At 49.1% G+C, this 24,403-nt stretch overlaps 8 protein-coding genes across 8 annotated transcripts; 4 read left to right on the top strand and 4 right to left on the bottom strand.

Moving 5' to 3' along the window:
* Positions 1–114: 114 nt before the first annotated feature.
* HO133_005262 (uncharacterized protein) lies at positions 115–1,791 on the bottom strand (the record flags this gene model as incomplete). Its single annotated transcript, XM_037296173.1, has 2 exons — positions 115–1,450; positions 1,508–1,791. The coding sequence occupies 2 exons, from the start codon at positions 1,789–1,791 to the stop codon at positions 115–117; spliced, it is 1,620 nt and encodes a 539-aa protein (XP_037148155.1).
* Positions 1,792–3,599: 1,808 nt separating this feature from the next.
* Positions 3,600–3,960, top strand: HO133_005261 (uncharacterized protein; the record flags this gene model as incomplete). The annotated part of the gene is made up of 2 exons (XM_037296172.1): positions 3,600–3,669; positions 3,722–3,960. 2 exons carry the CDS (start codon positions 3,600–3,602, stop codon positions 3,958–3,960), a joined length of 309 nt encoding a protein of 102 aa, XP_037148154.1.
* A 1,555-nt stretch (positions 3,961–5,515) lies between these two features.
* HO133_005260 (uncharacterized protein) lies at positions 5,516–7,228 on the top strand (the record flags this gene model as incomplete). The annotated part of the gene is made up of 1 exon (XM_037296171.1): positions 5,516–7,228. One exon carries the CDS (start codon positions 5,516–5,518, stop codon positions 7,226–7,228), a length of 1,713 nt encoding a protein of 570 aa, XP_037148153.1.
* Positions 7,229–8,555: 1,327 nt separating this feature from the next.
* Positions 8,556–9,123, bottom strand: HO133_005259 (uncharacterized protein; the record flags this gene model as incomplete). Its single annotated transcript, XM_037296170.1, has 2 exons — positions 8,556–8,947; positions 9,072–9,123. The coding sequence occupies 2 exons, from the start codon at positions 9,121–9,123 to the stop codon at positions 8,556–8,558; spliced, it is 444 nt and encodes a 147-aa protein (XP_037148152.1).
* A 5,553-nt stretch (positions 9,124–14,676) lies between these two features.
* Positions 14,677–16,482, top strand: HO133_005258 (uncharacterized protein; the record flags this gene model as incomplete). Its single annotated transcript, XM_037296169.1, has 4 exons — positions 14,677–14,736; positions 14,790–15,299; positions 15,372–15,512; positions 15,562–16,482. The coding sequence occupies 4 exons, from the start codon at positions 14,677–14,679 to the stop codon at positions 16,480–16,482; spliced, it is 1,632 nt and encodes a 543-aa protein (XP_037148151.1).
* Positions 16,483–17,283: 801 nt separating this feature from the next.
* Positions 17,284–17,555, bottom strand: HO133_005257 (uncharacterized protein; the record flags this gene model as incomplete). Its single annotated transcript, XM_037296168.1, has 2 exons — positions 17,284–17,328; positions 17,379–17,555. The coding sequence occupies 2 exons, from the start codon at positions 17,553–17,555 to the stop codon at positions 17,284–17,286; spliced, it is 222 nt and encodes a 73-aa protein (XP_037148150.1).
* Positions 17,556–18,579: 1,024 nt separating this feature from the next.
* On the bottom strand, positions 18,580–19,144 carry HO133_005256 (uncharacterized protein; the record flags this gene model as incomplete). Its single annotated transcript, XM_037296167.1, has 2 exons — positions 18,580–18,770; positions 18,796–19,144. 2 exons carry the CDS (start codon positions 19,142–19,144, stop codon positions 18,580–18,582), a joined length of 540 nt encoding a protein of 179 aa, XP_037148149.1.
* Positions 19,145–20,503: 1,359 nt separating this feature from the next.
* On the top strand, positions 20,504–22,806 carry HO133_005255 (uncharacterized protein; the record flags this gene model as incomplete). The annotated part of the gene is made up of 3 exons (XM_037296166.1): positions 20,504–20,943; positions 20,994–22,398; positions 22,459–22,806. 3 exons carry the CDS (start codon positions 20,504–20,506, stop codon positions 22,804–22,806), a joined length of 2,193 nt encoding a protein of 730 aa, XP_037148148.1.
* Positions 22,807–24,403: the final 1,597 nt, after the last annotated feature.

Here is a 24,403-nt window from a genome sequence, read left to right as displayed (position 1 = left end):
CGGCTCTCCCACCATGAATTTGTTAGTAAGAAGGCGAGGATGGAGAAGGATGACGGGAATTTTAGATTTGCATCTTGCTTCTTCAACTTATATACAACTTCAATAGACCCGTTGCTAATGAGGGCTGTCTTCATCTTGATTGAAATGCTCTCTCGCCCACGGACTTCTCAGCCTGATGGTCTCGCCTCTGTAGAAAAAGATGAAGGGGATCGGCACCAGCAGAATTGCGATAAATCCCAGCAACGAAGACGCCCACTCGTAGTCGAGTTTGTTGTACATTTGCGTCGCGAACAACGGGAATCCAGCGCCCACAATGTTGCGTACCAAGATCACACCTGCGAGCGCAGATGCGGAATAAGTCTGGTAGCTGTCGACGACATAGTTCAAGATACTCAAGATGATAATGTAGATCCCCGCACCGAACATCGCAGATGCAATAACTGGCACGATCCAGTGCACGCTGGGGTAGCTTGTCCAGCCAAACCAGAATAGACTGACTGGAATGAACATAGCGCCAAGACGGGCCATCCACATCCGTGCTTCGGGGACACCTTTGCCGTCATTCTCGGCCACTCGCCGCAAGTAGTAGCGTTCTTGAAGAGGGTAGAACAGAAACGCGATGATAGGTCCGATGCAAAGGCCAAGGAATGCAAGACCTTGTTCCCCGCCATTGAACCCATGGCCTTTTCCAGGACCGAAGACGAGAGGAAATGCTTCGTTGAATAGGTAGACGAGGCCGTACAGGAATCCATTGTAAATTGCGGCGAAGAATGTGATGGGTTCGGTGAAGAGGAAGTGGAATGGTCGGGTAAGTGTGATGGCGAAGAGCTGGTGCAGCCCTTTTCGCTCATCGGCGTTGGCATCGGTGATAGAATCTGCGGCTTTCAGACCCTCTTTTCTCATGGCTTTGCGTACACGTTTGGTCTTCTTTTGTAGAATGATAGTGTGCCGAGTTTCGGGGATTGTAAAGACGAGCAGGACCCAAAAGGCGCCGGTGATGGCCATAAGTACCCAGAATATCCAGCGCCAGCCGGAGTTGAGGCCGATGTACCCGCTCATCACAAGCGCCAAAGGAGGTCCGAATGTCGAGCTGAGACCGTACACCGCCATTGGACCACCAGAGTCGTTTCGCCTCCACAAGTCGCTTATGGTACCTCCGGTATTGGTCAATGGTGCTCCTCCTGCAAAGCCGCCGATGAATCTGCATACGAGGATGGTGCCGATGTTGGGAGCTAGGGCCACTGGGAGTTGGAATATGAAGTGAATAAACCAGGAGACCATGTAGACGGGCTGACGGCCGAAATATTCAGACAACGGTGCAAGGAGAACCGGTCCAACGGCAAGGCCTAGAACGTAGAGCGACAGAGCGAGCGTGGTGATTTCGGCAGAAACAAGGAACTCCTTTTGTATTTCCATAGCTCCTGATGAGATACTACCGGCGCACAGACATCTTCCCGAAAACAATCAGCGGAAAACTAGCATTGAGAAGAGAGAATTCGTTGCATACGTGACGACATTTAGCATACTGGCGAAGCAGGTGATGTACCATTTCCTCCGTTTCGCCCAATTGCGAGGATTATCTCTATCATTCGGCGCAAAGGTCAGATATATTGGGAGCATACCCTCAGGATCTGCCCTGGATCGTGCCAAAGCCTCTTCTTCTGACAGAGCGAGCTTCGAGTCCGGTTTGCTAAGATGTTCCACATCGCCTTTGTCGCTTGCATCTGGAGATGTCTGCAGCGTGTCTTGACCGTAACTCAGGCCCAGCTGCTTCTCCCCGTCGCTTACCATGGCGCTTTGAGTCAAAAGCACTCCTATGTCAGATTGAAGAATTAATATGAAGGAACAGAAAGAAAAGATGCAGACGTGATACAGAGTAGAGACCGAGAAGATGCGAGACTCTCTGGCGCGCTATGATGTCAACATGTCGGGATCTCGGGCGGATCGGAGTTGAGTAGGCGTCGCGTCCGTATGATGCGTCATCCCATCAAGGATCGGATTGAAAATCACGTGCTACAGTAGAGCCTTTGTTGGCTCTTTTCGAAAAGAAAACTGTAAGAACCATCATCTATCATCTGATTTGTGCCATGAACTGATGTTTCCTAAAGAGCAGGAACTTTGAACCCACAATTGTCTTGCTGAGCTCATAGAGAGTGTTATGACGCTGTCACATTGTTCCTTCCCATTTCACCCAGCTCATCCGGATACGCCAAAGTAACCACAATCCTCTCATGCCTCCCCCAGCTTGTCCACCCTCCAGAGTAAAGCTGAGGCAACCCACTCATGGTCTTTAGACATTCCTGGTTCAACAACCAAGCTTTGCCTTTCACCCCTACCCATGATGCTTTGGAAACTGCCCTTCCGGCATGAAGTTCTACATTGACTTGACAAGTGTTATGAACCTTGGTCACTGGTAGCTGATATGGATCTTCGGGCGGTCCGTTGTGGAAAGGGCCTTCTTCCCAACGGGGCCGAGTGGGTAGATGGTTGATTGCGCGAAGGCAGTCGTTGTAGTTGGGCACCGAGGAGATGAGGCTGTATCGACGCGTGCAGTGGTTTCCAAACATGGTTAAGGACGACTTTGCAGATGCCTCCGGGATGAGTAGTCCGATGGAACAGGGGACGAGGAAGAAGAGAGGGAGGAAAAGGAATTGAAGGAAAGTGGACATTCTTTGCCAGCCCTCGAACGATCTCTGCGTTGGCTCAACGAGCCACTGGGATTTTGAAGAAAGAGAGCAGTAAGGTCCGTCAAAAGGAAAAATAATTAACGCCCCTGAAAAGCGGGAAGGACAATTGAGACCAACGCAGTCGCCTGTGCGAAAAAATGCTTGCGCCTGTATGCAATGCAATGCAGTGAACGCACCTTCGTGCGCCAATTGCTTCCTTCTCCGACCAAGCGGCTTATCGCGGGATGAAGGTGACTCAGACCGCACAAATGTTTGCATCGAATAGCAATCACCGACTTCTCCCTAGACAATTAGTAAGTTATAGCTGTATCAATGCTTACATCCTTCCTTCGGTTCTACTCTAGCATCGTAATCAAGTTCGACATGATCCCATAATCCAATAAATCATCAACTCACACTTTGAGTTCAACCTTGCCGCCCTTTTGCAATGCCCAATGGCTAGAAATTGAGTAGAGGATTTTAATTTCAATAACACCATTGGTAGTAGTGGATGAGATGGTGATATGAAGCTCGGAACTGAACGGGCCTCCGCTGTTGGCGGTCACGATTTGTATCACCCGAGTCACTTCTCGTCACCTCAAAATGGGTATGCAAAACCCCGCGAGATGATGTGTGAGGGAGGAAGACAATCAAGCATTGCTTGTTTCTGACGATAGAGACTATACAACCTCTCCTTGTGGCACCCAGAGCAAATTGCTCATGTTTCTTGCATTGATCCGCCACTCTAGCTCACTAGGCACACGATGACCCGTTAGCAAGTGGTTTATCCAGATTGTCGGGAGGTACAAACACAATGGAAGTTCTTTCAATGGTCTACACATCACACCCCGCGACAAGAACACCTACAATCTAGCTCATGGTAGCCTATGATTCAGTCGGTACAGTATCAAGACCGACAAATTGGCTCTGAAGATGGCCGGAGCCCATCAGCAGCGCGTGAGTGTTGACGAGGAGAGTGGGGCGCTTTGGGAAAGAGCTGACAGTGAGTCTTGTGCAGGACCAGTCTTACAAGACATCTATTGACGCTTTGACAGTGGAGATTCTCCTTCTAGATGGCTATGAGTTGGCTTACTATACCCTGAGAAGAGTACACGATGGCCATTTGCAGTCCTTTTTGCCCGTCAATACCGGTGCCACATCAGTACAAGCTGTACCGATCGATGCTCAACTTTCAGACATACAGGCCCTAGAAGGTCTACAAGCCAATCAAGAAGGTCCAGAATCCGGTTCGCTGGAACCGATTTGCTTTTCAAATCACGTACCAAACGAGTAGCTCTACAACATTCCTGCGGACGAAAGGCATGCGAACCTTACCCACACAGAAAGCAGAGCTTATGGTCTACGCGACCGAAGTCCGCCAAAGATTATTTCTCGGACTGCGTATCGAAGAATGGAAGTTCGCAAGCGTTGCGCTACACGGACCACTGCAGCATGACGAAGCGGGAAGCCGGTATACATTGCCGCAGTCGAGCTAGCCGTGAGGTCACGAACGTGGATGTGGAGGGAATGATGCCCAAGTGGACACGCATGGTCAAGGGCCCAGGTTTGAGGAACTTAACGATGCCTTGTAGGTCGGACCAGCATACAAGCAACTCCGTTCGGCTCTTCATGAGGAAAAGAACCCAAAATTCTACATGCAGTGTGCAGGAACCCACACTGGCTCAAGACGGACCACGTATCGAGACCAAATTCGTGTTCGGAGCGGAGTACGCTACCCTGGTGACCTCAACGAAATCGTGCTATGAAGAGCTGCTGACGATGCAGCATCGCGCACGAGAGCATCGAGACGCCATTTCCTGAAAATCAATCCCAGTCAACTGTCTTCGATGCTCATCATACCTCCGTTCGACCTACCTCCTTCCACAGCCAAGCATACGTTGCTCAAACGCCAGAGTGGCAAGTAGCCCGGGTAAATAGTCCGTGCTTGGACTCCTCTACGTCCACACCCAACTACAATGCGTGGAATATCCGTTTGCTTGTTGGCTCAGCGGCAGAGCACGCAATCATAGATATGAGGGCCACTGCGCCCTTCGAGGGGCAACCCCACGAGACGCAGACCCCAAAGCGTACCAACGGTGACGGCCTTGACTGTTTTATAGATCGTCGCTCATACTTCTCGCCTAGATCTGCGGCACGCGGCTCACCGAGGTACGCCGAATACATAAACGAATGATATATGATGGAGTAGGGATTGCCCGTCTAAGCTAGCGTACACACTCGCAAGGACTTTGGCATTGGAACAAAGGGAGTACACAGGAGGATGCAATGCAAGGTGGGCGTGGTTTTGGCCATCATTATTGTGGTTTAGCCACGAACTATCCTTGATATAGTCTCGTCTGACCACCACTTTCCAGTCGCACCTTAAGTTTCGGGCGGAGATGGTAGCCGAAGGAGAGGGAGACAGGAAACGCCACGACGTCTTTGCATTACTCTTGAAATCCTTTGCCTTCTAGAAACCCATTCTTCTCGACCTCCAGTCGTTGAAAACATAGAATTGCTATGTGGAACAATGTGATTCAAACAAAGATTCCACAGCTTTTAGACCAAAGAAACACGACACAATGCACGAATCGCAACAATAGCCTTTCATGAGATTCGCTTCACGGTGTCTTGGCCGCCGGGACCAACAAAGGAGGTACCGTGGTTGAAGTGCTAATAATGGCCTTTCGAAACTCCTCGTCCATTGCATACAAGTAGCTCCGTGCGCCAATATTTAAACTCCAGGTCTCCTCGGCATTCTCAACCACCAAGTCGGCTCGCAAGCACAATAACATCCTTCACTCGAGCCTTCGGTAAAACCCCTACTTCACGCAATTGCGAACAGCAAGATGAATTCTAACGGTCCAGCTCAGACCTTTGAGACGCCCTTCAACATCTCCGACTACGTTGACTTCGACTTTGACGTCGAGGCCATCCGACAGAGCGTCGATGTTTCTTCAGAGACTTCAGTGGTCGAGCCTCTTCAGAGACTGAGTATTTGCGACCCTTACGCTAGTATTATTGACGCGGTTGATGCAGACTTCGCTGGCATTTTTCAGCTCCCCGACGGCAGCAATGCATTGGATGCTGGCTTCAATGCCACTCAAGCAGCTTCAGAAGACGACGGCGTACTTAACGCTCTCCAGGCTCCAACCACAGGTCCCATTTCGGCCGTTGGCTTTCCTACTCAGTCAGGCCCATGGAAGTCCAGAACTATTGCCGCATTCGACAATCCCATCGAAACCAATGCTGCGTTTGGTGATTCTACTGCCCTGAACCCTGCCACAGAACATTTGGGCATGACTGACGCTTTCCAGACAACGATTGAGACGCATTCTCCGCTCGACGGCTCTACTGTCTTCGAATCGACCGCGTTCAATCCTACTGTTGACCCGGCTACTCTAGAGATACCATGCCATCCTTCAAGTCCGGTATCATTCCCCATGCAGGAGAAAGCTAATGAGCGGTCGACTGCTGCGCCAGAGGTTGTGCAAAAGCCATCAAGGAGGGTAATTTCTGCCCCAGAAACTCAGCGGGAACCTTCAAGGTGGGTTCCGGCTTCTCCACGGCTTCAAGAACATCTCAATAAAACGTACGCCTCACAAATTCTCCAAATATGTACCCAGCCAAACGTACCACCCATGCTTTACTTTCCTATGCAGCAACAGGTTGGCCCTCTGCCTAGCGATCCATATTCGCAGCGCAGTATTCCTACTCAGTATGGTTACTCGCAGGTGTCGCAACCAAGTATGGAGATTTCTTCGATTGAGCCATCTTTAGTTATGGCGCGAAACAATGGTTTGTCTCCTCCGCAACAATTGTCGAACGGAGTGTATCGCCCAATCCCTCCAATTACTGACCAAGATGCGCCAAATGCTGAAGATTTGGCATTGACTCCGACCAAGAAGCGTGCCCTCGATGCCAACGAACATGATTCCGAGTCAGCCCCAAAGCGAGCCAAAACTGCTGAGGTCGAACCATTGTCCACCGTTGCGATGGATGATGGTTCCGATGATGACGACGAGCCAGTGAGAAAGCGAACGCGGACCGCTCGGCGAAACCCATTCTCGACCGTTGCAAAGGATGACGAGTCTGAGGGTGAATGGGATGACAAGTCTGAGATCGATCCTGATGACGAACCGGACGAAGAGTCTGAGGATGATCCTAACGATGAGACTTACGATAGCGATTCTTCAGGTCTCTCATCAGCCCCTCCATCTCCAATCCTGCGTCCCACTGCTGGCGCGCAAAAATGCCCCTCCACACTTCTACCGCACCATTCAGTCCTCAAGGAGAATTCCCAATGGCACTATGAACAGGAGCAGGAGTCTAGACCTCGCGAACAGCAGAGAAAGCAATGGGTCCGTCGGCACGCAAACAGCCCCGGTGCTACGGGCAAGGCTCCCAACCGAAAGATGCAGACCTTGCTGAAAGAGATTGAAGATACCGAGGGATTCGCAGAAGCGCAAGGTTACGAGGTTAGACAGAGCGTGGAACGGGTCTCCTTGCCTAGAAGACCAGTCCGAAAAGGGGCAAGGAAGAGTTATGTTGGACAAGAGTAGGGGTCTGGACATAGCAGAAGAGATAGTATCCACGGCGTTTTTGTGTCCTCTCTTGCTGGGCTTGCCTTTGACACACTGGCGCTGAAAATTTATTTTTTATAATGATCAAAACTCCAACTACAAGAAAGTATGCTGAATTTTCGATTCTAAATTTATGTACAAGCACTCAATTGCCCCCCACAGCTTTTCCTATGAACGTCGCCTTGTTTTTGCTAGCATTCAATTTGGTAAAGAACGTCTTCGCAGTATCGTTCCATTTATGACCTAGTGCTTCAAAAGCAGATGGAGCCATCGAAGACATAGTCCAGGCACACTTGAGACTTTAGTGGCAGGAGTTCCTTCGTATGTAGGAGAGCTCGATGGGCAGTGAATGCAGATCGAAAAGAGAGGGTCCATAGCTGGTGGATTGTGGTCTATGGCGTTCTCTTCTTTGCGTCAGCCAGGTGGATGGTTTAGCAGTATCGCTTCAAGGCTGGAGCCTTTTTCCGGAGGGGTTGGGTACACAATAGATTAACCATATAGTGATCTCGTTCATGAACAATACGCATCACATGCACAAATAGTGCCCACATAGGATACAAATGAGTGGTAAGGCTGTCTTACGCCTGGGATAGCAAGCCTGATCAAGCAAGATAGAGGCCTCAACAGGCATTTTTTGGAACCCTAGCGCCAGAAGACTCCCTTGACTATGGCATAGAGATGGAGATGACGGAGGCTAATCGCCCAGGGAGGCTGAAATTTGACAAATGGATCCTATCTTTGACGCGTTACCAGAGTAAGCTCGCGGCATGGAGGAGACAGTTGTCTCGACTTTGTAACATTTCTGCTCTGGCTTGGTTGTATGCGAGAGACGTTCAATTACGAGAGCGAGCCATTATTTAACTATACTTACACTGCGGACTTTGCAAGTGAATGAATTAACAAAACGCTTGCTCATTAGTATTAATTAGTATAAATTCTTGTATAGACCGCCGAATTCAGATAAACGCCCAAGCACTCCCCCCGAGCCCAGGGAGGCTGAAATTTGATAAATGGATCCTATCTTTGACGCGTTACCAGAGTAAGCTCGCGGCATGGAGGAGACAGTTGTCTCGACTTTGTAACATTTCTACTTTAACTTAATTATATACGAGAGACATTCAATTATAAGAGCGAGTTATTATTTGACTATACTTACACTGCGGACTTTGCAAGTGAATGAATTAACAAAACGCTTGCTCATTAGTACTGACTAGTATAAATTCTTGCATGGACCGCCGAATCCAGACAAACGCCCAAGCACTCCTCCCTAGCACTGGGAAAACAACTTTTTCAAGAGCCGGTAAGCCTACTTCCTCTTCAACGCATTCTTAGGAATAATGCCGCGGTCCGCCAGCTGATCAAACGTCGTGAGTACCTTCTCCGACGGGTGTCCCTCCCATGAATAGCGCCTTTCCGCACGCATGCCGCGCTGCTTGTCTAATCTCTGGTACGTCTGATACATCTGAGCTGCTTGACGGTCGGACCTACGCTCCGGCATCACACTGGCGCGGAATTCTTTCGGGCCTGTGTAGCGCGGCAAGGGGGTTTCGGACTCTCTGGAGCGCTCACGCTCAGGCATCACGCTGGCACGGAAATCTTTAGGGCCGGTGTAGCGTGGGAAGGTGGTTTCGGGCTCTCTGGAGCGACGAACGGCCGGTTTGGACGGGGCGCAGCCCATGTTGGCGAGTTGGGGAGGTTCTGGGAGTGGAAAGTGGGTGTGTTTCGGTTGGAGGTCGAGATTGGGAGATGTGAGACGAGACTTTGATGGAAAAATGGACGTGGAAGGGAAAGAAAAAATCTGTAAAGGTTGTTATAGTGAGACGGGTCTCAGAGGCACTAGGCTTATCTGGAAAGTTCTTCGTGTCATTGTACATTGTGGGTTTTGCCTAGATCTCTGATGATTCTTTGTACGTTGTCTCGATCATGAAAGAAGTAATGTTCCACAATCCTTTTGTCTTGTACCTTTGTACTCCAAGATGGAAGTCGAAAGGGATTGTTCGATTTTCAACGAGAATCCTCTGGCTGACAATGTCTTTTTACTTTTTACTTCTTCCGTCAAGGCTGTTATACTCTGAAACAAAGAGCAGAAATAAGGCACTCTTTATTTCCTCCTTCAATGCTGTTATGCTCTGAAACAAAACAGCAGAAACAAGGCACATTGTCCAAACGCTCAAGAGTAGCAGTCAAAGGAACAGAAATCATCACTGGCGCCCATAAGTACAAGCATTCCCTCAAATGAACATGAAGTATTAACTTACACTCAGCTTATTGCAGCACTGATACATTAAAAAAAATAAAGGGTCCAATACATCAACCGACCACACACTATCCCAGAGCCACCACTCCAACCAATCTTCACAACAATGACTCCGAATGTTCGCTTTTCGCCTGAACCTCTTCTCGTCTACCCTTACCTCCACCGCAACTCCCAATGCTGCTCCTGCTCCACAGTCATGCCAGGAGACATCTGCTTCAACTGCGGCCGACTCAGCACACTTCTCGTCACACCACGGCCACCTAGGAACTCAATCGAGAATTGCATGTCAGCCAATACAGACCCAGCCCTTTCTCAGGACAGGCAAGTCCTCAGATCCAAGCCATTCGGCCCCCAGTATGATCTCATTGAGACGCTACTGATGGCGAAAGAAAACCTGGCGCAGCAATGTTCTCAGCGACGTGTTTTTGATTCGCAACTCACCGAGATAGACGGTCTGCTAGATGCTAGAGGGACACTGGCAGATATCCATGCCCTGACAGCCAAGAACACTGCTCCATTCGAAGAAAGAGCCCCGAGTTCGTCCTATGGGCGTGTTCCACGCTCTTCGAGGACTGTTTCGAATTCCTTCAAAGCGCACTCAATTTGCGCCTCTAGCTCTTGCTCACAGACGCTGCGGTCTGATTCCGTCGCAGTTTCGGACGGCTTGTATGAGGATGATATGCCATATCGCAAAAACCTGGCACGATGGCTGGAAGATATGAGACCTTCTGGAAAGTCTTCAGCTAGATTGACTAGGAGGGGGGTGGATTGCCGACTCAATTCGGCTGGCAAGAGCTGTGAATGGGTTATCTTTTTGTAGCCTTTGGTAACCAAAAAAAACACTTGATGTTTTACGTTATTGGTCCACCCTGATGCATGTTCTCCCTCAAGTGACAATCTTCAATGGATAATAAACAAGCTTAGCAAGTAGTTGTGGCCTGAAAAGTCCTCCTCTGTCACTCCTACCAATTTCCCTAACATACTCATCTCCGCTCGCATTTTTGCACAACCCTGCTCTTTCTTTCGCATCCAACCCATTTTGAAAAAGTCTCATCCTGACTGGACTGGGAAGAAGTATCTAACTCACCTGATTCGGACATATAATGTCAGCGTTTGGCTTCGGGTGCGCAACGGCCCCACACGTAGGATTTACAGAGGCAGGTGGCAAGGAGCTGTGACCGTGTTTTTCACTTTGACCAGGAGATTTGGTGCATCGTGGTACGCAAGCAGTTGTGATGGTAGATACAGGCGGGGACGGAGAAGGAGGAGTCGGAAGTTGGGGTGTGAGCAGATGTGAAACTGGTATTGGACTCGCTCTGAGTCAGTGTTGTTGTAGTCGCCGATATTGAGCTGGGGCATGAGTTGAGGAAAAACAGGTCATTGAGACACTCGCAGAATGGCACATTAGGTTTTTTGAGTGCGAATACGACGAGGGCGCGTGACAATTTTCAAAGGACGGTAGCTGGAGGGGGTGGCTGCTGTCAGGCAGACGGTTTTGGTCTAGCTTAGGTATTCTGTGTATGACGTGGAGCTTTTAGCGTGCTTCCAGGTGCCATCATTGCATTGGCACAAGAATGAGTTCGAGCTGTCGTCAGAGTAGTAGAAGTATTGCGTACAAGCTAGGGTGGGGGCCGCTGTCGAAGCAATGGTGACGCTGGCCGAACCATTCCGAGTCTCAATTCCCCGCAGCTGCGAAGCCTTGAATCGAGCCAACGAGGTCATCGACGGATCCTGTCGCTGAAGGAGTGGTCGAAGAGGTGGTGGATTCGATCATGTGGAAGGCCGCGATGAGTCCTTGCGGCCCGAACCCAATAGCATGTACTGGAATGATAAATGTTCTCATCTGAGTGGAAATGAGTATGGTTGGATTTCTCCCCCAAAAATACCTAGGCTCCGAGACCTATCAGTTATCCCGTCTTCCTCAGCTTAGGGTTGCAGCTCCGTCACAGCAAGCTTCTTGGGATCTTATGCTGTTGATGCCTACTTTGTCGTAGCGCAAGTCACACTGATGAGCGCAATGTCTCTGAGACTCATTGACACCTATATGGAAAAGCATGACATCCGTTTAGCAACTCCTTTAGCTTCGGAATCCTTGGCGCCGGGAAAATTTGGAGTACACATTGAACAAGTATGTCGTACGGGGAACCAGCTCGCACCGCGTTGGAAATCACAAATTGTATCCAGGCTTGATCGCGGAATACAACATCGCATATCAATGAAGCTCCTTTAGGATTCGGCCTGGATCTCCCAGAAGAATGCGTAAAAGTTGTGGTTCTCGATGGTTCGGCCACTGTCAGTGACAACACGCGGAGAAATAGACCTACCGGGCAGGTCAACGCAATATTTCTACGGGCGGGATTCTCCAACTCTTGGCATAGATCAAAGTCGCACAGAAGCGAAGTCCCCAATCCGAAAAGCTGAGGGATTTTTGAGTTTATAAAGGAAGCACTTGCACGTGACAAAACATCAACACCCATAAACTTCTGCCCATAAGACAATGTCTATTGTGACAATTCCTAGCGTTGGATATAATATTGTCCCATCTCAATGACAAACTTGGGTGAGCCCAGAATAGGCTAATAAGATCATATGGGGAAATGATTAAACGGGGATGTGTGCACACAAGCGGTGAACATCTGTGCGCGCGCGAAATAAGATTGCTAACAAATAGAACTACCCTTCTCAGCATAGTGTCTAGTCCACCTAAACTCGCCGTTCACCCTCAGCATCTCACACAAGCCTTCCAAATCACATTGCCGCCGCATTTCTAGCCGAGAAGTCCTGTCCTCAAAGACGTGCCGCTCTCACTCATTAGTCTTATTCAGCAGTTGAATTCGCAGTCTATCTGGCGGTATCCATTAGCGTTCCCACTAATACTGCATTGACCATCATTGCCGTTCTGAGACTGCGCCGCATTCTTGGAGAAATTGGCTCAGTGTCAACACCCCCAATCTCGACCACAGACACGTAGGGGAGCTGGCTGTCAACTCAACATGCTCCCATCCAGGTACGTTGGGAAGGCTGACTCCGTCGACATGACCCTGGATGGTGCCTTTTGGGTAAACAGTCAAACGATTGTCCTTGGTGCCTCGGCCAGAGCCATTTTGACCTTCGCAATTTTGGTATTGTATAATGTGCACGCCGCACCGGCCATGGTATTGTCCGGCGTGGTGTTCGCGGAGACGATCTCATGAGCTTTAGATGCTCGGCAGATACAGGGGCCTAGTAATTGCTTGGGGGAAGGGCAGATGTTTGGGGAAAAAATGGCTTCGAGGAGAGGGGCGGTGAGTGCGGTACGCATGTTAAATAATTGGGTGTGGTGGGGTTTAAGAATTTGAAATTCTGCTTGGGGTTTTGATTGGTCCGTGAAGAGCTGAAGAGGTATCTGTTGGAGCTGGTTGGGGGAGTAGGAATGGATGAGTAAATTACTGTCAAAAGCTTGGAGAGCAGAGACATATTTTGCTTAGTCGTTATGGCCTGAGTGTACGAGAGAACCGTCTGGTAACATGGACTGCCTTCAATGACCACATCAGTAGCCAGCTGGGAATGAAGTTAATACTATCGAAATGAGCAAGAAGTCAGTCCGCCGCAGGAATATAAAAATACATTGGTATCGACAACTGGGACAAATTTGTCCGATTCGGATGGCTTACTTGATATTTGGAGACATGGGAACTTGGTGATCCGCTCTTACAACTTTGAAAAGGTGTCAGCGTGCAAAGGCTGCATGGGACCTTGCATGCGTGGGCCTTTCATACGGATTCGATATTCCAAATTCCTACATGGCCGTTCGATTCTAGCTCGGCAGTGACTAACGAGAAAATTCCGCACAGCTAACGCAACCGAGAGAGTTCTTCAGCCTCATGTCCTGTTGCTGCAGCTTCGATCGATATCCGCACCTCCGCAATCCTTCACACAAGGTCCTTCCAGGTCCATGAATCAGTCTAGATCCGTGGCCTTGATGTCGTATGGGTGCCCTCGATATCGAAGTGATCCACGCATGGTAGATAGGCAACAACTGCAGGATCTTCACCTTTTTTCTCAGCTTTGATGCGATTGGCTTTAGGTGCCTTACATTTCCGGAGCCAAAAGGCGGAACGTAGATTTTGAGAGCCCCACCAGCCCCAAAAATGGGAGTGAGCCAATGAAGTGCAGGTTCAATGGATAGAAGTGCAGCTGACACATGTCTTTCCTCCCGCCTGAATTAAACAATGATGCTGCAGATTTTCTGGCTGAGTATTCTATTCTAGCAACAAATCATACTTAGCCGGTATGGTCAAGGTCCTCCCACCACATTGACATCATGATGCAAGCGGTGTGATGATGACAAAATCACATACATTACACTACATCACCATTCTTCTTGACCAGTGCGGCGGTACCGACACCGCACTATATTTTTAATATTAACAAACGCCAAGAACCTCAGCCGCACTGTATCCGGCTTAGTACCCAGGCAACGACCTGCATAGCTCGCTCGCGTCAATACGAGGCTAGAAGGTCAAACACATGGCTAGACCGCTAGAAGCAAATTGACATGTTCCTTGATCACGACCAAGACTTATGATTGGCTCGCTCCATTATTCCCCAATCCCCGGTCGAGAAGCTGTTATTTTATATGCAGGGGCAGCCTACCAGGCATTTCCCTTCCGTCTAAAATCTCCGCTGATCCATACTTTACGTCTGCTGTGCGTTGGCCCGTAATTTTAGCGACCTCGTGCCTCAGCCTCAAATTCTTGGGGCGTTCTGACGCGAAATTATTGTATGGTCTAGCATGGACGAGGACTCAGCCAAAAGGATTCAGTCCCATTGGGAAGATGATCTACCCTTAAGATTTGGACGCGACACTTCTCTTTCCCAGCGCAGGTCCCAGCGAGTATTCAGCTTCTTCCACATGTCAAACTGGGTGCTGTTCGGCTGAGTTTGGCTCTCGAAGGTGCGGGCTTGTTCCTTAAAATTGAGCGACATGATATATTAGAGATCCGCCATTAATCTTCAGTTCATGTTTTCCTTGCGCTCGCATCACTAACCAGGTTCTCTAGCCACACTATTCTATTTTCAATCGGATGACATCACGTTGTAGCTTGCCTCTTGTACACTTCTACGTTCAAGCACCTACGAGTGGGGCTTCTCCCTCCCGACCGGCCGTCTCTAGCGCCCCTTCTTCGTAATGGGCAACAGAGGAAGACCAAGCACTGGCTGCCAAATCTGCAGGAACAGGAGAGTCAAGGCGAGCAATTCATTTCCCTTCAACAACCACGCTAACTCCCCTACCATGATAAGTGCGATGAGCAAAAGCCAACCTGTCTCAATTGTCGAAGAACGAAGAGGGTGTGTTACGGATATCGTGATCACTCGGATGTGGTATTCCACGACGAGAACGAATTGGCTAAAAGACATGCCTTGGAGAACAAGACCAGGCTCAAAACTCGCTACCACTACATTCGCAGCCCTTTGATGAGGTCATTCGCAGTGGACCCGGATCAGGCTGTTCTTAACCAGTTTTGTGGTCTCTGCGCGCTTGCAGACGGCAGCAAGGAAGGGCGCGACACTCTTCATGCCGTCATTCCGTCTCTGTACGCCGGTGCTCGCTCTTCATCACCTTGCATTCCTGCAATATTGGCCGTGGCGTGGGTGACGTCTGCCCATTTTACTACCGTCAACCAGCGTATGGATATGGCGCGGCGGAAGTACGGGGAGGCGGTGGTAAAACTCCGAGATGCCCTACAGGATCCTCGCACAGCGAAGGCTGATGACGCCCTCTGCACGGTGCTATTGATGCTCATGCTCGAGGTTCGTAAACCTTTCACAGGCTTGTCCTGTTGCCATTGATAATGAATGTCGTGGCTGACTTCCGGGATTCAGAATATGACCGCCACTTCCCAGTCGATGCCAGACCCAATGAAACACATAAATGGTGCCGTTACGTTGGTCAACTTTCGAGGCATGCAGAACTTCGAGAGCGATGCAGCAAGGACAACGTTTAATTTTGTCAAAATAACCTTGGTATGCTTGGGGTGACCTGTTCCAGACTATGAATACTGACCTGTTGTAGACGGCCCTTCCCGCCTGGCACAAAACAGGAGGCTTCGCCTTCAGTGATGAAATAGTAGAGGCTGATAAAAGGGCCTGCGCAAGATGCGAATCTCCAGGCCTTTCGGCTAGACTAGGAAACATAGCTTTTGCGATTGCCGTCCTCCGTGGAAAACTCGACAGAGCAGCTCTAGATCATTCCAAGCCTCAGTCTGTATGCGAGGTTTTCCAGCAGAGCCGAATTTTGAATCAGGAGTTGATGGCTTGGCGACTTTCGGTACCAAAAGAGTGGGAGGTATTCTCATTCGTCAGTCCTGACAACCAGAAACAATCTTTGGACTCCGCCAAATTAGCGCGTGCACCAACTTGGCGTGGATACACTGCTTCGTACCCGGATTCGTGGATTGCTAGACTGCTGAACCATTTTCGCATGCATAGCATAGCAATCCAGGCCATTGATATTCGCTGTGCGGACTGGATCGCTCGATATTGCAGCGCTGAGCGTCCGGCATCAGAAGTACCAATACCAGGGGATGTCGCCACCGCTCATGACTCGTTGACACGTTTAAAAGCGCAGAAAGTTATAAGGACGTTAGTTGATGGAATTTGTGCAAGCGTCCCATATCACCTGGACGAATTAGTCTTGAAAGTAAGACAGGACGAGTCTGTTGGCCGTGGTCGGTCACGCAAGTCTTGCCAGAAATTTCGTCCGGGCGAGACAAGTTCAGCAGCTTCAAACGAAAGTCAATCCAGATTGAGAGGGCCTAGGGGGCCGGGTGGGAGCTTCGTACTACTTCAGCCCTTGGTGGTAGCATATGCTGCGCCTGGTATACCAGCAGATCAGAAAAGGTGGATACTGGGCAAAGCTTTGGAAATTGCCAAGCACATCGGTATGGATGAGGAGATGGTTGAAAAAATGCTTAACAAGTTGGCCTCTAGTTGAGCCTAGGTCGTGACCTCCTAGGGCAACAAGTCGTGATGCATCGTCTTTGTGCCTAATCTTGGAAACTCGATAATTCTGTCAACGTACAACTACGTTAGGTTGCGGTAGTGAAAAGCGTGGAATCGGGCCAAGCGCTTCGAGACTGGGGTTCGTAAGGGCCGGCACGGTGGCAAGTATCTTGGCCGGATGCAGCGCTGCAAGCGCGGTGAGCATTGTCCGAGAAGCAGCACGAGAATTCTGCTTGCTGGCTATGGAGTTCCACCAGACTGAAGTGCCATGCCTGATGCTTTGATGAGAAGACACAGCCTTCAGCCGAGATAACCCTCCCCGCTACGAGACTCATCCTTGTCCAAGACGCACGATAATCCACCTGCATGGCATGGGACTATAAGGCTCCGTGCATCAACAATTATTGCCTGCCATTCCAAGTACCCGATGTAGCTTCATCGCATAGGCCCGTTTTCTACAATCGCGTCCGTCAGAGACCCACACCCAGCATCGCCCAAGCCCTCCCACTGAATGATAAACTGCGCACCCTTCCAGGCATTACGCCGCAACTGATACTCTACAACAGAGGGAACTCTCGCTATGTGCCATGTCATTCGTTCGCATGTTCTTCGTTCGCGTGGCACTATGACAAAGATCGACAGCAGACTCGCAATACCTGAACATCCTTGTTACCCGAGAATTGCTAGCATGGAGGGCGATGACTCATTTCGCGATTTCATCTTCGGCTCTTCGAACGTACTTTTCAAGAATTCGAGATGGATACTGGGTCGCTGGAGCCATAGAAGTCGACTGTTAAGGCTGACCAAAAGGTGAAAACCCCGGGGGTCGGGGAAGGCGCTGCGCACTGTTAAGCTTCGTATTTGGACCTCGGTGGTGTTCGAACTTACCCGCACGGAGTCTATGTTTGTGGTATTGGATGATCGAGAGACATTGAGTCGTCGGCCGGAGGTTGATGGTGGAGCCGCTGGTAAGGAGGATGCTGGGAGTTTTAGCCTTGGCGCCGCAAGGCATAGGGTGCCAACGATGAATATGAAGACAGCACATATTGCTTGCCAGGTACCCATGGTTCTTGTAAGATTTTGTATTCCGGCGCGGTGCTCGCATGTTCAGGCGGCAAAACTGGACACCGCTGGTGTAGTTATACAACGGTTCGCATGTAATTCCGTTGGCGCATGCGGTGGTGGTATGGCCGGTCGCTTGCGTGCGAGCGCATATCGATTTGTGCTGTCTCAAGGCTTCCATTAGTCTCAGCGGCGGTACTATGGGCAACCGCAGAGCATTATGGCCGCATCACTACGCTTTACTCAATCACACGCCCCCAGGCTCGAGCTCATTCTTTGGCAGCGTTTTGCAATCGCTTACATATGCTAAAATACCTTGGATCAGAATGTTTGGAAAATAGCTTGGGGGCTCTCAAAACCGCACGAGCAACTGAGGTCTCAGTAAGCTGCCGCACCATGCCCGAGGAGGGAGTGTATTGCCAAAGCGAATGTTATATCTATCTTCCTCCCACGACACTTCGAGAGCTTCCGGCACTCCCTTCTTTCAGGTTGGGAAACGGGATAGATCTCATCTATTGGCAGTGTGTAGTTTAAAGCTGGGCTAGGGTTAAAGACAGACGTTTTTTATCACCTATAAATTCCCTTAGATCGTTGCTGAGTGACTTGGCAGCAACGGTCAGACTCACCAAGGTGGTTCCGAACGCCATTGCGGTCAGTCCTTGCACACATCCCAGTCAGTGCAACGGCGACTTCCCAGAATTTTCTCCAGGTATAAGTATCCTGTCCGCCGATAGTAGTGATGATCATCACGCAACGTTTGTCCTCTACTAGGATGTCAGAAGCACGTGGCGGCCTCATTAGGTTACTGGCGTACCCACCTGATTCGAGAGTGTAGGGTAGAGTGATCGCAGCATCATTGGCCCCGCTCGTAGTTAACTTTAAGAGAGTAGTACTGGCATCCATTTTGTCGACGATGTTCTGGCAAGAATCCAGCAAGCTGGGCGGGTCTATGGTCCCGTAGCATTGTACCTTTGGCTCGTATGCAGAAACAGCGATGGCGAGATTGTTGTCGCCCCCTTGCATCTCATCAGCCCTGATGTGGCCCTCTTTCCTCGAAGTACTTGCCGATAGCTCTCGCAATCCCACCTTGTGGAATTGCTCGGCCCAATATGCATTTGGTGATAATGACGAACGCAGCAGCAGCCGCTTCTTGCTCACTTGCCCGAGCATGCTTCGCACCGCCAATCAGTTGTGGTTCAATGTAACACAGGCCGTCAGCTGTGGAAGATATCAGTAAGGCTACGTCCGTCCGTCCACCAATTCAATGCTATACCGCTTATGAACCGCAGCGGCAGGTCAACATCGAAGGCCCCAGTACCCCGCAGTCCCCATGTACGTGGTGTCTGCGAATAGAAACTCATTTGCCGGTTCGCATCACCGCAGCTGTTGAGCGCCAAGCCCCGACCAAATACGCCCCCGTTACAGATGAATTCCATGTTATCGGGCCTGCTCGTCAGATTCAAGTGTCTCATCGAACTTCCATTTGTCAACGTCTCCGGGAAGATAGTCTCCGGGAGGGTAGTGTCCAAGACCAGCCCGAAAGCAACACATGCCCCAACTAAAGCGACTTTGGGCAAGTGCGTCAAAGCCATGGCATGGGAGTGCAATAAAGTGACAACAGAAACACGTCTTACTTTGTGCGCTCATGTCCAGCTGCGGCAAGGCGCACACTTGTGCGCATGTTGAGATAAAATAGAAACCACGTTTTCGCCTTGAGGGGAATAATGCGCAGCCAATCATCACCAGTCGCATGGCCACATTGCGCACTTTCTAGATGCGTGCCTCGGCATGCTACCCTCCCACATCATCGCAGAGACCCTCGACCGGAGAAAAGGACCCCAGGCTTCTGTTTAACTAATGCGATCAAGACTTTGATAAGTCTCTCCCTTGGCCGAACGTGTGTTCGCGTTCTTGCCCGACCCTCACAGTCTTGGTACATTTCATGTCCTCGTTACTTGAAGGCTTAAAATGCAATCATACAGTAAAGACTGAAAAGCCCGTTTTCTTTACTTGGTCACAATCGGGCTATTTCTATCTTCGCTAGTGGCGGGGAACCACGGCAAGGATCGGGACTGGAGAGAAAAATCGAAGACAACAAAATATACCCACCTATTCTAAATTCAAAAAAAAAAATATATCCCCCTCCCCCCCTCTAAATTTGCGGAGACGGGAAAGACGAGAAGAAGTTACGGGAACGAACCCGAACTTTACCGCCGAGCAGATTTTGGAAGACCCTGCTCGTGTTCTATACCCGTTATAAACCGGACTAGCGATGTTTTTGTGTGTTGATCGTCATTTCCCGAATGTTTCTTTGCTACCTCCGTTCGTACATGAGATGGATTCTTATGCAAGAATGTAGTGGATGCGCTCGTGAATCTTCCAGTATTATGTATTGTTCGATGCTGAGATACACTTTCATCAGTCTTTAGGACATGTATCTGTAGCACAACGACCGACGAAATGAACCTAGGGTCACCGCGAGGGATCGATGCGCGTTTATGAGTAGGATCAGCCGAGAGCCATGTTCTTGTGAAGCTTCGGATGCAATCTTATGTCAATGGAGCTGAGGGCTACCGAGCGCGAATGAAGTCCAGCGCAGATACGTCCTCCTTTCTGGACCCATGCTCGACCCTCCAGTCGGGGCAGGACAACGTCCTCTCTCACCTGAATGAAAATGGTTGTCCGGAAGGCGAATTCACGCACGCGGATCCTAATTAGCTTGGTTCGCAACATTCTTCGCTGCTCAGCCTCGCCTAAGGTAGCATCCTTTAGCCTTGTGTGCTGTGCCGTGTTGCACTGCCACAAACCCCTGTAAGCCCGCATTTTCAGAGCCACTAACGGTCCTCCTAACTTTCTGGCGTCCGAAACGAGTACTTCCTTCTACACCCACTGGCAGGATGGAAAGCTGATGGCAGCTAGGTCTCGCTGTGTGATTGAGTTCGCTAACCTCGATGGACGGCCTTTCTGCTGTTGCTGGAGTAGCCACCGCAGGAGTGCAGTTGTCTAAGTCTCTTTACGATCTCTACACGACGGTAAGAGTGAGCCGCCAGGAGATTCAAGATGTCGCAAACAATGTTTCACTACTGGCAATGGTTCTCGAAGAGCTCGATGGCGTCCTCCGTGATGATGGATTGAATTTTAAGCCGCGGTTGCGGGAAGCTGCACAGTCAATTGTGCTTAGATGTGCCGGTATCTTCAAGGATATCCAGAAACATACTGGAGCCGACCTGGGTCTGAAAGGGAGGAAGTTTCGTGAGAAGTTGGCTTGGTACTTCAAGAGAGAGCGAGTGAAGCCATTGCGCAGTAGTCTCGAGTCTCTGAAATCGACATTGAATGTTCTTCTCCACGTCGTACAACTTGCGAAGAGTACGAAGGGCATAGAAGAATATCCGTGAGCTCACAGCATCATACATTTGATGAAACCAGCTGATCTCATGTAAGAGGAGTGAAGCATATCGGACATTGGTACGTTCGCAAAGAGCGGCGAGGCCTTGTTTGCCTCGTGATCGACAATCGTCATGCGGTTGAGAGATTGAAGCACTTTGAGGACCAGACATCCCAAACAGACTTGGAATCGATTGAAAACGAGCCACCACTTGCTTTTGCTGACATATTTCCGCTTTCGGAATCTATCCACACGCGTGGCCAATCACCTGAGAGGAAGTTTGTCGTGGCGTTCTGGAACCCCACGCCCGGAAGCAATGAGGATCCCCGACGCTCCCAATATCCAGACATCAACAATACACGGACAAGCCCAAGCACACCGAATGGCGACAGGTCTATGTTCCCATCCTCCCCTCGGGAGAACCGGAGTGATCTAGATATGTCTATAGACTCGGATGCAGAAAGTATCGGCCGATCTACCTCATCTCAGACAACGCGAAGGTCAAGGTCCAGATCTAGACCGATGAAGGAGCAAGCAACTTCCCGGTTGATCTTGAACGTCATACCTCACGAGACAGCTGATGAGAACTTCAAGTCCGCACAGAGAATGAGCAGGTCCACACTTCTTAAGGCAAAGGCTGAGGAGACTATAGACACGCTCATGCGCCATTGGACGTATGTCGACCCAAGATACTTTTCTGAGGATGATGGCTCGTCCTTGTCTCCTGAGACTTCGCTTCCACTTCGTCGGAGCAAAGCCCCTCAGCATATCCATGAGGCGAGCACCCCTGGTCCTTACGAGAGACCGCCGAGTCTACATCACAATTCCAGAAGACCAATATCGGATCTTTTGGAGAACAGTGGCTCCGCAAATGAGCTTGATGACAGTCAAAACATTTCGTTGGAGGGAAGATCTAGAACTTCATCTACCTTACCCGCAGGGCGGCGTCGGAATGGCAAGAAGCTACCAAGTTCGCTGCCACTTGCTTCCCAAAACACAGAGGGTGGTCGAGAAACGAAAGCCGAAGGCGCACTTCGCTCACCAAGTGACCAAGGACTACAAAGTCCAAAAGAACCATCTACTCCTGCACCGCCATACCTTTCTAGTCACTCAGGCCGGTGTCTCTCTTGTAGCGCCGTCTCTCCTAGCGGATCTCCGTCCGGTGCAAATAAATATGCAGGCCAGCCGGCAGACGCAAAATCTCAAGAAACAGTTGCAGGAAATGAGGCAAGCGTGTCCATGGACAGTGCTTTCAGGTTATTCGAGAATAAGATGCTTGAGATGATGAAGCGTCCGCCTTTGCAACATGGTACACTAGATACGCAATCCTGCCAGGAAAGCGAGCAGCAAGCCCAGTATCAGCAGTCAATTACCACTGGTCAAGAGGCTGAGCCCGTGATACTGAAAGATTGCCTGGGGAGGAAGTTCGTTTTTCCAATTGACACGTGCAGATCTTGGCAGGTGAGACTCCCTATGGTAAAATAGTACAGGCTCAAGGCTGACCTAGTAATCCATCCTCAGAATATGGAGAACCTGATAAGACACATTTTTTTCCACGTCGAATCCATGAACTCTAGGATCTTACGGGGAAATTATGACATTCTGAGTCCTACGGGTGAAATCATTTTGCCAGAAATATGGGGCGCGGTCATTAAGCCGGGTTGGGTCGTGGAACTGCGCTTTGGAGATTTTGCAAAAGCTGCAGAGATTAGTCAGAAGGATCTCAACGTCGGCGTCATCGAGATGACGCCAGATGTAAAGTCCAGCCCGACTACTCCAGGTTCGCAGTTGGCGAGGGCGAAGCGGCGTGCTTCTTTGAGGACGTGGCTTGGAAATCGCAAGTCGACCCCTAGTGTTGCACTTGAATAACGAGGCATATACACGTCCTCAAGTACGTGTGTATTTATATCTGGGTCAGCGTACCAGTATACAGAGCTTTTCATGGTCCCTTTAAAAGGGATCCATTTCAAGCATTCGGACCATACACGCCTTCAGCTGGAGTCTGAAAGCTACGATGTTGCATTCTTCGAGGTCACGTATGGAGTCATTAGGTTTGAGATGGCGACTGGAGGATACAAGAGGCGCAAAACAGTGTGTGTGCCTCGTTCGATAAGTTTAAAGTAGAGAACCAAAACGTTCACAAATAGGACCTTAAGGATGTCAAATTGTGCACAATAATTCTAGAAAGTGGATAGGAAGTTATTTTTTTTTTTTTTTTTTTTTTTTTTTTTTTTTTTTTTTTTTTTTTTTTTTTTTTTTTTTTTTTTTTTTTTTTTTTTTTTTTTTTTTTTTTTTTTTTTTTTTTTTTTTTTTTTTTTTTTTTTTTTTTTTTTTTTTTTTTTTTTTTTTTTTTTTTTTTTTTTTTTTTTTTTTTTTTTTTTTTTTTTTTTTTTTTTTTTTTTTTTTTTTTTCCCTTTTTTTTTTTTTTTTTTTTTTTTTTTTTTTTTTTTTTTTTTTTTTTTTTTTTTTTTTTTTTTTTTTTTTTTTTTTTTTTTTTTTTTTTTTTTTTTTTTTTTTTTTTTTAAAGTTATTTTCAACGCAAGGTGGTCCGTAATTCACCTGAGATGCTGCGACTAAAACGATGCGTCTGCCGAAGAAGCTTGCTAAAGCTTTGGATACAATATGAACGAGAATATAAATACATATTCAAAACCCCTACCACGCCTCTACCAGTGTGATCGAAGATATACCGTGATATGGACTGCTTTTTAGGGCGAGTAGACTCCCTAGCTTCCACATTTAGGGCAGCCCTCGGTTTTGAGATGGTTCTTACTACATGTCTTCCCCCACAAAGACGGTTTTACATGAATCTGATGCTTGGTGCAGATAACCTCGACCATGCGGCAGCCGCCCTGCGATCTCTTCGGGCAATGATCAGGTTTGGTCATTGTATTTGTCGCCTTTCGTTTGCTGTGCAGTGGGAACCCATACCTTAAGAGGATCAATCGTGACGGTAATGGTGGTAGTAGTAAAGGCTCAACGAGGACTGCTGTTGCAGATGGAAGCACGAAAGAATATTTATGAGAAACCCAAGATAGTGGCATAGGTGTTGTAGGGTCAACCGTCACTCAATCAACTGATACAAAAAGAAAGCCTATAACACTTCCTTGATAGAATCGCAAGGAAGGCGGCATTGACCGTTGAGAGGCTGAAAAACGTGTTTCTGACACCTTTGCCTTGAGGAGAGTGAGTACTTTCAGACCAAGCTTAAGATTTCAAAGAACCAAGTGCAGAGTGTAGACAGGGTCGCAACAGTGGGACTGTGGGTTAGTGGGTCCATTATGAGGCCATAGCGTTGGTGGCTGTTTGATCGACCGTCCATCAATATGCGATATGCGATAGTAGGGAGACAGGTGGCCATGGCGAGTACTATTTGTATGGCCACTGCACCAGTAGTGGGCTCTTCATTCGGATTGTTCTCTTTCAGAGCCATATTATTGTTCTCCCTCCCACCCACACCTATATA

This window comes from Letharia lupina (assembly GCF_014066315.1).
Source record: "Letharia lupina isolate WasteWater1 chromosome Unknown contig_21, whole genome shotgun sequence".
In the NCBI taxonomy this organism is placed as follows: Eukaryota; Fungi; Ascomycota; class Lecanoromycetes; order Lecanorales; family Parmeliaceae; genus Letharia; species Letharia lupina.
The sequence above is the reverse complement of the archived record's forward strand: the minus strand, read 5'-3'. Positions and strand labels throughout refer to the sequence as shown.